General features: G+C 40.5%; 1 protein-coding gene across 2 annotated transcripts in view; it reads right to left on the reverse strand.

Moving 5' to 3' along the window:
• The window catches only part of LOC122801847 (cytochrome c oxidase copper chaperone), a 151,182-nt gene that overhangs the window by 69,003 nt on the left and 66,858 nt on the right, over positions 1 to 15,321 (reverse strand). For both annotated transcript variants that reach the window (XM_044071499.1, XM_044071498.1), the window contains exon 3: positions 12,325 to 12,447. In XM_044071499.1, coding sequence (XP_043927434.1) covers positions 12,363 to 12,447 — 85 coding nt within the window. In that variant the 3' untranslated portion in view covers positions 12,325 to 12,362. The remainder of the gene's footprint in view (positions 1 to 12,324; positions 12,448 to 15,321) is intronic.

A 15,321-nucleotide genomic window follows, 5' to 3' on the forward strand; every position in this document is an offset into this window, starting at 1 on the left:
TTCGTCTGCTCAACACATCTGCTAAGGAGTTCTGTGCTCCCGGCAGAAACCTTGCCTGAAGATTGAGCTGTAAACTGAGAGCAGTCTCCCACAAAATCATTGCTTGCCTGCATAGAGGATAAGAATGTGTTCCCCTTGCTTGTTGATGTACCACATGACAGTTGTGTTGTCTGTTAGAATCAACACCTGCCCTGGAAGAAGTAAATCCTTGAAAGCTATTAATGCAAACTGGACTGCTAACATCTCCTTCAAGTTGATATGTAGATGTTGTAGTCTGGCAGGCCACTTGTCTTGTATCCACTTTCCATTTAGATGAGCTCCCCAAGCTTTGTCTGAGGCATCTGTCGTTAAAATCTGACTCGCCTCTGGCCGGGTCACAGAGAGTCCCTTGTTTAGGTGACATTCCTGAGCCCACCACAAAAATTCCTTTTGAATGCAAGCTATTATTTGAATGACAGTGTCCAGATCCTGGCAGTGCTGTGTCCATACATTTTTGAGATACCATTGTAGCTTCCTCATATGCAGTTTGGCATTGGGAAGCACCAGAATACAAGATGCCATGAACCCTAAGGCTTGAAGGACTGTCCTTGCAGTCAGCCCGGACTGATGAGATAGTTGATGGAAGTAAAGGGAAAGATTCTCTTGTTTGTCCGGGGTCAAAAAGGCCATCTGGGATGCTGTATTCAGTCTTACACCCAGAAAGCACATGTCCTGAGAGGGTACTAGACTGGACTTTATTTCGTTCACAGAATACCCCAGGCATCTTAGCACTGCTATCACATATTCCAAATGATGAAGAAGCTCGTCCCTTCCTTGAGCCAGAATCAGGCAATCGTCCAAATAAGGATAAATCTGTATTCCTTTTAGCCTGAAGAAAGCTATCACTGGAGTCAGAACTTTCGTGAACACTCTGGGCGCAGTAGATAAGCCAAAGGGCAATGCAGAGAACTGATAGTGAGAAGTCCCAGGTCGAAAACGCAGATACTTCCTGCAACTTAGTCTGATAGGAACATGAAGGTAAGCCTCCTTGAGATCCAAAGTTACCATCCAATGATCTTTGCCCAGCAGAGGTAAAAGCTGCTGTAACGTCAACATCTTGAACTTGGAAATGTCCAGATAAGTGTTGAGGATAGATAAATCCAAAATTGGTCTCCACGTGTTCCCCTTCTTTGGTACTAGGAACAGGCGAGAATAAAATCCTAGGCCCACTTCTGGCATAGGGACCGGCTGTATGGCCCCTATTTGGAGTAACAGAGAAATTTGCTTGTGAGCCTCTATTCTTTGTTGAGGAGGAACGTCTGGCATGCCTTTGAAAGGAGGCAAGGTATGGAAATAAAACCTGTAACCGTGGTGTATGATATCCAATACCCATCTGTCTTGGGTAATTAAACTCCAAATTTCTTTGAAAAGTGCCAATCTTCCTCCCAAAGGTGCTGCCAGACGAGAAGGCTCTGGCAGCTGAAAAGGTAGGTCATTGGGTCTGCTTACGAAAGGACTGACCCCTGCCCTCACCTGAAGACTGTGCAGGAGAATTCCCTGTTCTAGGCCTGAAAGAGCCCTGAGCTCTGCCCCTACCACGTCTAGATCTACCCCTAGACTGGGAATCATAAGAAGGATACGTCCACCCCTTAGTAGGCCAATTTCTACTAAACTTTGGAGTTGAACCTGCAAAAAATCTTTAACAGTCTGCATAGACTTAGCCTTGTCTTCCATTTTCTTTAAAACTGCCTCAACAGGAGAACCAAACAACACATCAGATTGTAACGGAGCATCTAAAATCCTTGTTTTAACATGGTCAGATAAATTTTGATCCCTCAGCCAGGCGTGCCTGCGAAGAACTGACCCAGTGGCAGCCACCCTAGACGAGGCCTGTACAGCATCAAAACCACATTGCAAAGAATGCTTACCCACCTGCTCAGAAACATGTACCAAATCCTGCAACTCTTTACAATCAATACCTTCCGCCAGAGCATCAACCTTAGACTTCAATTGAGAAAGGAGATAGTTTTGGTATTTCAACATGTGAAACTGGCAATTCAAAGCCCTCATAGCTAGAGTGGAAGAAGTATAAACTTTCTTTCCCCATCTATCCAAGGCCCTGGCCTCTTTATCTGCAGGAACCGGATTCTTGACAACAGAAGCCTTAACACCTTTAGGCCCCTGGCTAACAGTTTCTGGGTCTGCCCTAGGACTCTTAAAAAGATACTTATGAGCTTCAGGCACCCTGTAATACCTATCCGGTTTAACAGGAGCAGGAGGCAAAGAATCAGGATTAAGAGAAGCCTCTGTAAAACATCTTCCACTACATCCAAAACAGGAGGTATAGCCAAAGGCCTATGCTGGGGTAAAACAAAATTCCCTAAGCCTTTTCCTGGAATCAGAGAAGTCCTGACCTTCCCACTTAAAATGCTCCCTCATGGAATGAAGAGTTTCTGAAAAAGAAAAATCCTCAGGAGGAGAAGCAGAAGGAGTAGAATCATCCACATCAGAATCAGAATAAGGAGAGTACTCCTGCAAGTCTTCAGCCGAAGACTCTGAAACATCCGAAGCCTGTTCAAAACTCCCTAGCTCAGGCTCCACCCTAGGTCTCTTATCAGGAGGGGGCAAAGAACCCCTAATTAAAGTAATCAAATCTTCTGCCATTTTAAGCATATGCTTCTTGGGCACAGTTCCTGAAGAACTAGGGGTGACACCAACTGAAGCTAAACCTGGCCTGCCTCTGGGAGAAGCCTTAGAAACAGAAGGAGAGGGCCTAACCACCCTAGGCAGGGAGGGGAGTATAGTAACCTGAGAAGCCCCATCAGCCTGACCTGCCTCCTGAGAGGCCACATCCTGCAATAACAAAGTCTCTCCCTGGGATCCCAAAGAAACCTCCGGTGGAACCACCAGCTCCACCGACACCTCTAAAGAACCGGCGTCCGGTACGGACGGTTCTTCTAGCCTAGGCTTAACTGCTTTGTCCTTGCGCTTCTTCAAAGAAGCGGGCGTCGGAGCATCCGACGGCATTTTATAATTGCACCGCTTCCCGAAGACTAACCTGGCACAATCTAATCTTCTCTTTATAGTGCGCTTATTGAATCTAGCACAAGAGCGACACCCAACAACGTCGTGCTCAGGCCCTAAACAAGGAATACACAAAGTATGGTAGTCTCTATGCGGTATCTGTTTCCCACAAGAAATACAATTATTCACTTTTTCTGACATCCGGTAAACCACTGAGGCAAGAAAAAACTAAAATATTCCCCAACGGGGTACTTAGCCAACTTTGACTCTGTCTGAAACTCCGAAATCGAACAATTTCAGAACGCCAACCGGCACTTGCAACGCTGCTTCTGCATCAGACCATGCGGCAAAAAAGACTAAGGATATGACGTCGGTCATACGCATTTGTACCCTGACGTCCTGATGTCAGTCAAATGCGCCTTGACCGACGTCAGCCTTATACTTTGATATTCGGGCCGACCGAGGACAGCGGACTACCCAAGTGTAAGGACTGCAGCAATGCGAGATGAAGAACATCTTCATGAAGCAGTAAAAGGGATGAAAGCTACTTAAAGAAATGTAAATAGATTAAAACAAACAGCATGGGGCCATTTTCTTCAGTAAGCTCTTTTTGCAGGGAGAAAAACATGGTATGTTCTGGATGGCTACACATTATAACAATGCAGAATGTGGTACAAATTAGTGGGAAAATTCCATGTACCATGCTATCCTAACACCTGGGTGCTATTCCCATCTACATTGAGTCACAACAAACAACAAATCTGGTACAATGGATTTAAGAAGAGTCTCCCACAGTAGGCTGCTGGCAAGCATGCCAAATAGCGCTAAAGAAACTTTCTCGGAGGCTAGAGGCAGAGAGAGGTCTCATAAGGTTGAATCCTATTTTTATTTATTTTACATTTGTTGACCGGGATAATCCGACTGGATATGTCCATTTTCAGCAGAGGCCTGGGGAGAAAAGCTCCAAAATAATAATGCACATTGAACATTTAGTTAATGCTAGTTTCAAGCAGACTACAGTCATAAGCAGAACCAACATTTAGCACTTATAGTACTAACTTATTATAAAACACTTTACAAAACATAACATTATTTTCAAAGTTATATATACATAGCATTACATTCAGGTTTAAGACACACTTGAGCAGCAGTTACACAATTGACCATTCCTGAAATGGTGTGGTAGAAAAAAGTAACAAGTAGTTGAAGGTAAGGCACCTAAGTAATAGAGAGAGGTCACTAGTCGGGGTTAGTGCAAGGACATAACCAATGAGTTTTGAAGTATTTCTTGAGTTTGTTTTTGAATAGAGTTAAGTGAGGGTTCTAGGGTCAAGTCAGCTGGGAGTCTGTTCCATGTTTTTCCAACAGAGTTGGCAAACAGAGTCCCCAGCTGAGTAGTTACAATGATGCATCAAAGAAATGTCTCTGAGAAATACTGCCCAAGCAATAAAAATAAGCAATGAGGTGAACAATATTTTTCAAGCAAGCTCTAGAAGCAGCTGCATTCCTGTTAAAGTAGCCATTTCCCAATGTGCAGTTAAGATTTGCTTAAACAAAATAAGCTCCTACCTTACCATATCTGCACTCTTACTCCTTCCTGACGGCACCTGAACAGTCAGTGCACATCCACAGTGTGCGTTCTCACCATAGAAATAGATTTTAGACCCCACATCCACACCATTCAGTGCTAGGACTGATCACTGTAGGCTGCCTTCATTTCAGCATCTACAGAGGTTTCCCCAAGCACAAACTCATCCCTTCTCTCCCATAAATGGACTGCATATACGTGTGTATGTATATAGAATATAAACACTTTATATATTATGCATACACAGTGCAATGAAAAAGTATTTGCCCCCTTCCTGATTTCTTACTTTTTTGCATGTTTGTCACACACAAATGTTTCAGATCAAAAAAATTTAAATATTAGCCAAAGATAACCCCAAGTAAACAGAAAATGCAGTTTTTAAGTGGTGATTTTATTTATTAAGGAAAAAAAGCAATCCAAACCTACATGGCCCTATGTGAAAAAGTAATTGCCCCCTTGTTAAATCATGAAGTAACTGTAGTTAAATCACATTTTTGGGAAAGCAGAGTTCAATTTCACTAGCCACACCCAGGTCTGACTACTGCCAGACCTGTTGAATCAAGACATCACTTAAATAGAACCCGTCAGACAAAGTGAAGTAGGTCAAAAGATCCCAAAAAGGAAGACATCATGCCGTGATCTAAAGAAATTCCGGAACAGATGAGAAACAAAGTAATTGACATCAATCATTCTGGAAAAGGTTACAAAGCCATTTTTAAAGCTTTGGGACTCCAGTGAACAACAGTGAGAGCCATTATCCACAAATGGAGAAAACATGGAACAGTGGTGAACCTTCTCAGGAGTGGCCGGCCTACAAAAAATTACCCCAAGAGTGCAGCGACGATTTATCCAAGAGGTCACAAAAGAACCCAGAACAACATCTAAAGAACTGCAGGCCTCACTTGCCTCAGTTAAGGTCAGTGTTCATGACTCAACCATAAGAAAGAGACAGGGCAAAACTGGTATGCATGGCAGAGTTCCAAGGCGAAAACCACTGCTGACCAAAAATAACATAAAGGCTGGTCTCCTTTTGCCAAAAAACATCTTGATGATCCCAAAGACTTTTGGGAAAATATTCTGTGAACTGACGCAACAAAAGTTGAACTATTTGGGATATGTGCATCCCGTTACATCTGGTGTAAAAGTAACAGCATTTCAGAAAAAGAACATCATGCCAACAGTCAAACATGGTAGTGGTAGTGTGATGGTCTGGGGCTGCTTTGCAGCTTCTGGACATGGACGACTTGCTGTGATTGATGGAACCATGAATTCTGCTCTCTACCAAAAAATCCTGAAGGAGAATGTCCGGCCATCAGTTCGTGACCTCATGCTGAAGCGCACTTGGATTCTGCAACAGGACAATGATCCAAAACACACCAGCAAGTCCACCTCTGAATGGCTTATAAAAAACAAAATGGTTTTGGAGTGGCCTAGTCAAAGTCCGGACTTGAATCCAATTGAGATGCTGTGGCATGACCTTAAAAAGGACGGTTCCTGCTCGGAAACCCTCAAATATGGCTGAATTGCAAAGAAGAGTGGGTCAAAATTCCTCAACAGCGATGTGAAAGACTCATTGCCAGTTATCGCAAATGCTTGATTGCAGTTGTAGCTGCTAAGGGTGGAACAACCAGTTATTAGGTTTAGGGGGCAATTACTTTTTCACATAGGGCCATGTAGGTTTGGACAGTTTTTTTCCCTTAATAAAGGAAATCACTTAAAAACTGCATTTTGTGTTTACTTGGGTTATCTTTGTCTAACATTTACATTTGTTTGATGATGATCTGAAACATTTAAGTGTGACAAACACGCAAAAAAAATAAGAAATTAGGAAGGGGCAAATACTTTTTACACATACACATATACATATATAGAGATAGATATAGATATATAGTTACACTTCATAATCTTGAGTTATTGAAATCTCGAATTTCAGTAACCCGAGACCATGAAGTCCAAAACCAGATTGCTGAAAGTGCATAAGCGTGAATTCGAATCTCTCAAATCCACGCTTATGCATTTCCATTGCATCATATATAGTGTTATGGTGCCTGAGATTGCAGGTGAGGGAGTGTTTGTGTATCATCCAGCAATTTTGTCACTGCAACATCTGCAGAGGGGCGGATGAACAAATCTGCAGTGTATGTGAATGTGATATCAAAGGCTTTTAAATTAAGTTAAACACCACTATCTTAAAGACACCAAATCCCCCTTCTATACCAGCGAACTTGTTCTCTGCTATACACCACAACTTGCCATTTTGGTTTTATGGCAACAACACCTTTTTAAGTTTTTGGAAAGATTTATTTTTTAAACTTCTGGTACTTAGAAAATTACTAAAAAAAAAAAACTTGAGTATATATATTTTTTTCTACAAGAAAGGAAATCCATCAACCCCTTCTCTCATTTTGCACATGAGGTCAGGGTTTCACTTCCATTGTGACAATCATCTTGAGCCAAGGTTTACACCACCTGGTGGCTAGCCCTGACATGGTAGTTCATTCGCACCACTCACTCATGCACACCCTCTCACATATGGCCAATTTAGTGTGTCTAATCCACCAACTGCATGTTTTTGCAGTGTGGGAGGAAACCGGAGCACCTGAAGGAAACCCACATGGCCACAGGGAGGACATAAGATTCTGCACAGAAAGCACCCCAGCCAAGAATACACCCTTAGAACCTATTGCTGTGAAGTGACAACACTAATCATTGCACCACCGCGGCCACCCCAATAAAGGAAAATGGTTTGGTAGATACAAAAATACATCAGATACAGTCAAATTACAGCTACTTAACAGCTGTTTCCTGTTAAGCCTCCAACATGGAGTTATCCATGTGGGCATGTTTTGCAAAACACATATTTCACTTTGGTTAGTACATCTAAAACAGACCAGAAGGGTAATTTTTCTTGTGGTATGTCTCTGTAGGGCATTACATAGAAGGCAAATATCACACTCCTGGAAATAAATTGCATTACACTTTAGTGATCTGAATTACAAATGGGCTCACAGTGCTTTATATATACAAAAAATCCAACACTCTAATACTATTTTCGCATTCACTAGCGTAAAATCCTTTCAAGGAGGTCTTAAATTAAGCCCAAAATATGATTTACTAAATAAAAGGGAAAGTACATGGATACGTAATCTTGGCGCTATTTAAACCCAAAAACATAATGAACAAATTTTTGTCTCCAATTGCTAAATAAAATTAAAGTTTTATCCTCTCCCCACTAGAGGGCATTAGATGCCATAATAAGGAGAGATAATATAACGTGCTTGCTTTACATGGACTTAAACTGGCTCAACTGAGTGTCATTTTTGCATGTTTCAACATGCATCATTTACGTACGTTTTCAAATATATTCTTGATATACTGTTCCTTTAGTATGAAAGGATGCTCGCTACTACTTTTTTCTTCATTTAGATAAATGGTCTTTCATGTGGTGGTAGACTAGGCACTGAAGAGGTCTGTTTACAGTGAAACCGCAGAGTTCTTTTGCGGCTTCATTAGCTAAAGACAGACGATTTATGGCTCAGACTTTTTTTTGTTGTTTTGACCGTGTGCATTTAGCCATGCACCCCAATTATTTTCTTGCATTATAAACATATTGCGTGTACTGATGTTCCAAATGTCGACAGAAAAAATTTGGTAGTATAACACTGACAACCTAATAGACAACATGGCTAAGAAATTATCAAGGAGCATGCAACTATAAAGCAATGTATTTGAGTAAACCCCCACGCATCCCTTTAATTACATATACCAATTCTGAAATCAGACAATACCAAGGAAAGGGAATACCCCCAACCCTGGTATTATATTAGAGGTTCGCAGGCAAGTACTAGGTTAACTGCCTTTGGCTAGGCTTAAAATGGTCCAATTTCCTTTTTGTGCTCAACAATCTATCCTATTTGGTTACAGAATGGCCCAACCCACAGTTGATTACATGATACATCTATAACTAATAAATAAATGTATTTAATAAATAACTATGTTAATCTTGCACGAAAGTCAGTTTTCCTGTCAAAGTCAACAAAAAAGCTGCTAACTAAATGGCAAAGTGACCAACCTCATAGATCACACACAAACACAAATTTAGTAAGTGAAACATCCAGCCATGCATGCACAGATCTGTATCCTCACTGCATGCAAAATTAATTTAAAAAAAAAAAAGTAAGAAAAAAGCTTCACCCTCCACCACCACCCCTGCTAATTATATACACTAACATCCGATTAGTCAATCAAACTTTGTTGACAATATTCACTCACACAAAATTTATTCTTTATGTACACAAAAACACACGTGCATTGTATACATCTCAATATGTATATATGATTTATACATAAACATACACTAAATATACCTCGTGTAAGGATCAGGGTCAGTAAAATAAAATGGCAAAAACATTTAAAAATTGTTTTTGAAGACAGCATATTCAGAGAGTCAGGAAGGGCACACTTCTGTTTCTAATTATGTAAAATAAAAGGAATCCAAATAAGAAGCACTCTTCCCTTAACTCCCTCAACCGCAAACTCTAAATGTATTAAATTTTATGTTTCCTGTAAAACTGAGAATAATTTTGACCATTATAAAACTGTAAAATTAATATAGCGTGAGTAGGGGGTAAAAAGGGTGCAGGAGGCACTCTCTGCAATACATATTCTACATGTTTATCTGTTTAAATTTCATTTTGCAATTATTCAACAACACTATATACTGTGTCATGTCAAAAATGCACACATTTTAGAAGTCATTATTTTGGATCCATATGTAAGCATGCTTTTTACTGGCATTCTTTCCTCTGTTAAGTGCCCTAATTTAAAAATCAGAGAATAGGGACTCAGTGGTAAGATATTTGCCTCTTACCTCCAAAGTTTAGAGTTCAATCCTGACCTCCACTCACTGTTTGCGTGCAGTCTCTCTCTCTCTGGGTCTACATGGGTATTCCCATTACCTCTGGCCTCTCAATAACATGTTTGAGTGTACATGAAGTTGCCCATACAAATGCATATACAGCATTTGCTAATACATTTCACGCTGTGGCCGAAGAGTGCCCATGGCATACTTCTCTTCTCAAATGACAAATAAATGATCTGAGAAACAGCAACAGACAAAGGCAGACAGAAAAACCTAAGCAAAGTTCTGAAAGAAATTTCAGATGGTTCAGACCTTCTGCCTGCTTCAAACAGTCATAAAAAGGATATCCTTACAGTGTGTAATTATTTCAAACTGTATGTAAAATAAAGTCCACTTCATATGTGTTAGCTGGGAAAGTGAGAAATTACACAGTCAAATCTTCCTGTTCTGCTAGGAAATGCACAACACAGCACTTGGCTTCCACTTAAATTCCTGATTGAAGTGCTTTCTGCCCAAGAATGATCTCCTCCCAGTGTGCACTTAGATTTTCACCTTGTTGCTCTGGTTTCTTCCCACATCTCAAAGGTGTGAAGCAGAGTACCATCAGTGCACTGTGTGTGAAAGGCACACTGCAATGGTCCATGGTCACCATCTAGAACTGGTTTCTGTTACATGCTTGCCAAGACCAGCTTCAGCAATTAGCCAACTCGGAATACTATAAAGTAGGTATGCAAAAAAAAGTAAGGACCACAAAATGATAAAATTCTCAATCAAAAGGTGCCATAAGTTAGTAAATTCTCACAGACCTCTGTTATAATTCCATTATGATGGCCGAAAGCTAAAACAATCTGAAATACTGAATTTATAAAAGACATAAAAACAGGCACATTTCTAGTACATTGTACACAAAAATTTTAATTTCAGATTAAAAAAAATGACAAAGGCAGCACACATGGAAGTTCAGACAAGTTCTTTCCATATATTCATCTTGAAAAACTAAATTCTGTTACTTTCTCTGTGATAGGACTGTGTAGTCAGGATTCCTTGGGCAATGACTGCAACTCACCTAGTCAACAAATGGACTTCTAGAACTTAGGCAGCTGACAAGCTTATCAAGTCCAATGACACATATGAAAAGGTTATTCATTTACTTATTTGTTAACCTGGGTAGAACACTGATCCCAAGTGAACCATTTCCAGGCTTGGTACACGGCCACAGTGAAGAGGAGAACGATAAAAACAAAAATACATAAACGTAAACCCAAGCAATCTTACTGTGGCAAAGCAAGCAGTAATCAGTACAAAAACACTAGGGTATGTCCAGGCTATACATGGGTGTATAAGTAAAGTGAAGGATACAATGATACAAGTGTAAAAACTGTATACAAAAGCAAAGAAGGTATGAAAAAGTAAGCAGTACTTAAAAATGAATCAATTACATGGGACACAACAGCATCAGACATAATATATCCGAGAAGATTTTGGAAGAGTAAGAATAAGACAGATTGGAAAACAGAATTTAATGAGAGTAAAAGATATAAGAAGGGATAGAAGTAGGAAGGAAACAGGTGACGAGTTGAAGGAATGGGATGGGCTATTCTGCCTAGTGATAGGCGGGATTATAGAGCTGGAGTGAATTTATGTGTTTGAACGGTTTCTGAACCATAAACCGAAGAGCCCACTTCTCAAGATAGTCCACCAAAACATCAAAACATTTAACATCTTTGAGAGAACTAAGGTGTCAGGGATGGAATCCCATATTTTTGGGGCGAGTATGGAGGAGTGTTCTGTGGTTCAGCTTGGAACAGAAGTAAGTACACAAAATGTGGAGATGGACCAGTGATCTTGAGTTTATAAGCTGGTAGAAGTCTCTCTGAAAGCTTAACTGCATGAATTTGGATAGAACAGCCTAAATAAGAGGGCGTTTCTTTGAGACATGGGAAGCCATTTGGCTTGGGAAAAGTTCCTTGTGCTTATTTGAAGGGTTGACAGGTTCTTCTCAGAGGTGGTTGAAGTGCGAGTGAGGCAACATTCTAGTTGGGAAAGAAGGACTCCTTTACAAATTGCTACTCTGGCAGTACAGCTAAAGAAATTGAAATCTCCTCCATGTTCAGAAGAGGAGTTTAACTTTGGACTTTGTGACAGATACAGTTTTGGAAGTGGGGTGGGATCAACCAGAGACAGAGGTCCCCCAGTGGGGAAACTGTTTCTAAGTGGATGGTTGGATTGTGGCATATGTGATAGGTAGGGCTACTTTTTGAGCTTTTGTGGAGTCCCAAAGAGGCACGGTTTACTATTACTTTTTCTTTACTATTTAAGGGTAAGCTAGTGGGAGTCTAGCCAGGATTTGAGAGAGTTCAAGTCTTGTTCAAGATAGTGTTTAATGGAGACGGAACAGGCCTACAAATAACCATGCATTCTGCTTAGAACACTCCTACGGGACAAAGGTCAAGTGAAAGATTGCAAACAAAGAGGGTGAAGAGAATAGGTGGGTATATGAATCTCCTCAGGAGCAGATTGTAGGTGAGGCAAAGATGACAATTTGTGCTTTAAATGACCTGTTCGACAGGAAGTCTTTGAACCATAAGGCTGCTCGTCGACTTATGCTTGCTTTGAAAGAGAGATCAGGAATGGACAGTAATAGACTATGAAAAGCTCATCAAAAAAATGGAGAACATTATCAGAATTTTGGCTTTGGCTTTGAAAAGAAAATCTATCAAAAATGGCAGTTCACAGAAACACTTCTATTTCACTTGGAAGACTATTCTTTAAGCTCCAACTACCCTGAAACAGTTGACACAAATTGTAAAACATTAGCAGTTTTATGAATACTTGTAACAAATGTGTCTATAAATCAGACTCAGTAACTTACGCATACACACAAGCACGCGAACACTGCGGCTGCTTGTCTCAGACTTTGAATCCTAATGCTCTCATGCACTCTTTGTGAGCTTCAATCAAGTCTCCACAGTTTTCTTCACCTTTTTCAATAATGCTACAAAGGAAGGAAAAACATTACAAACAGCGATTTCTGTTGCGTCGACTAATGTAAATACTCTTCTGCAAAAGTTAAACTAATACTTCACTGGCACATGGAAGAATTAAGGTTCACTGGTTTATACATTCAATTAACTATACACACATATGCATACACTTCCCATCCTTGGACTATACAAAATTAACAGGAATTTTAAGACATTTTGGTCAATGACTTCAGACTCCCACATGATCCATTTATTGCCTGTGTTGCTGAGCCATTCCCAGAAATGGACCAATAACCTGGTGAATCTCAACAAAATTACAAGCAAGAGGTGGAACCTTCTGTTATGCTTTCCCCTCCTTGGTAACTGTACTTCTCACACAACTTCCCACAACCCAGAAAACTCATTTGCTGCATTCTGTGACTGGATAATTGCAATGGTAAACTCATTTTACAAAGGAGACCAAGGTGAAAAAAAAAATCAGTTTCAATAACTGGATAGAATGTAGTACTAAAATGTTAATATTTCGCAGTATAGCTAGCTGCCTTTACATCTTAGTATTTTTGCTAGTACAAAAACAATACATCCCATTGTTACAAAATAATTATCAAGAGAAGAAGAAAGGAACAGTTGGCTCCCTGGCAGAGATGGCCAAGACCAGACTACAACACAGCAAAACCACATATGATACAACATCTTCAATGCTAAAGGAGCCAGACAGACAGGAAATCGAAAAAAACAGCTCACCAAGAAAACAGATTAGGCTACTATGACAGTAGCCACCAGCAGAGGCTGGTGTTGCTGCAGCTACTTCCAATTGAAAGCATGTACCTGGTGCAGACCAAGCACTGGGAGACAGTCAGGATATAGCAGTCTTACACTTAAAGGGAGAGAACAAGGAATTAAAAAGGAAAAGTGAATATCCAATACGTCTTGGCCTTTAAGGCATAAATTATCAAGTTTAGAGGGCCAACTGCTGCAGGGGTGGTAGAACTCCTTGACCAACAAAGGAAGTATAATGGTTTCAGATGGGCTAGTACAGTGCTTTTGCTTTGGCAGAACACACTCTAGATCCATAACAGAAGGTTAGGCTAACATTAAAAAATCTCCTTCATGGCTGGCAGTTCCTCAGCATTAGGACAACTAAGGACCACCCTTAAACATAGGCAGCTACATTCTGAAGGAGGTAAAACCATATCCTTAGGCTATTAGCATGGAAGAAGAATGACTTCCTTCATGGTTACACGGACGACCCCATCCCCCCCAGTCGACTTTACTTTGAGCTCAAGACCTATGGAGAGGAAGAAAGAGTTAAGTAGAAAAAAGAAGTTATGTCTTGCCATAACGTTCCATCTGTGTTGCCGATCTTCATCTATTCTTGACCGAGGGTTACGGTTCCTATCCTCGAAACCAATCCGGCTATTATATAGCTCACGCCAGCCAAAAATACTCGAGCTAAAGGTGTACCCAGAATGCCCCTCTCTACATTACCTCAGATTGAGTCTGGCTTATAAAAAAATAAAAAGAAACTAACCCAAAATGAAAACGCCATGTCCATGGAGTACAGAAGATCCAGGACAAAAAAGATCGCTCTGCCAGGAGTCCACAGGAGGGGGAAGGAGGGTGGGATGTCGAGAACAGATGAAGAGCAACAACACAGAGGGAACATTATGGTAAGACGCAACTTCTTTATCTGATGCTGTCAATCTTCATGTATTCTTGACTGATGGGATAGAGTCCCCAGCTACTTTAGATCCTGGGTGGCCCTATAGAAGGATATTTTTGAGAACCAAAGAACCATAGTAGGCTCTTCCCCTGGAGACCAAATCCAATTTGTAATGAGTAATAAACGTATGCAGAGTAGCCCATGTTGGTGCTGCACATATTTCATTCAAGGAAGCCTTCGAATGGAAAACAGTTGAAGTAGCCATCGATCTGGTGGAATGAGCTTTCACCAGCACTGGTAGCTTTAGGTTCTGTTATAAATGAAAATAATTCAATATCTTAACCATTTTGAGAGAGTAACCTTAGAGACAGAATTTCCTAAGTTTGCACCAGAGAAGGAGACAAATAATTGTTCCGATTTCCTGAATTCTTTAGTTCTGTTGATGTAGAAACACAACTGTCTGAACATCTAACAAGTGTAAGCAATATTTATCTTTCTTTGAAAAATTTGGAAAGACAAGTAAGTCTATAGCCTGATTAATGTTGGACTCTCGAGACCATCTTTTGGAAGAAAGGATGGATTGGTCCAGAGTCTAACTCTACCCTTAGGGAAAATTAGGAAAGGGGGCTTTGAACATAAGGTGTGCAATTATACTCGTTGCAGAGGTTACAACTAGAAGAAGAAGTGTTTTCCAAAAGAGGAACTTTAAGTTACAATTAGCTGCTGGTTCAAATGGGGTAAGTACCACGGACTGCAAAACAGTCAGGTCCCAAAGAGGATAGAGGATCTTTAAATGGAGGCTTTAAACAAATAGTTCTCTTGAGGAAGACCTTACATAGTCTGTGCGAAATTAAGGATAAACAAGGGTAGACCTTCAAAGCCATTATGAAAATTAGAGATGGCAGCTAGAATGACCTTAACAGTAGAAGCTGAAGCTCTTCTAGCAAAAAGATTGGCCAAAAAATTCTAAAACTTTTCCACAGAAGCTGAAAAAGGGTCAAGGCCATTATCACAAGCCGAAACGGAGAATCTCTTCCATTTACTGAGGTAGAGATTCCTGGTGGATGGTTTATTTGATGCTAGCAACATTTTTTGTACTGGGGATGGAATACTGTTGTGCCTGGCAACTAATGGAACTAGAAGAACCAAGCAGTTGGCTTGAGTCTTTGAAAACTGGGATGTACCAGTCCCAGAGGGTGAGACAATTTCTGGAACTGGATCC

This window comes from Protopterus annectens, chromosome 5.part0 (assembly GCF_019279795.1).
Source record: "Protopterus annectens isolate FY-2018-M chromosome 5.part0, PAN1.0, whole genome shotgun sequence".
Classification (NCBI taxonomy): domain Eukaryota; kingdom Metazoa; phylum Chordata; order Ceratodontiformes; family Protopteridae; genus Protopterus; species Protopterus annectens.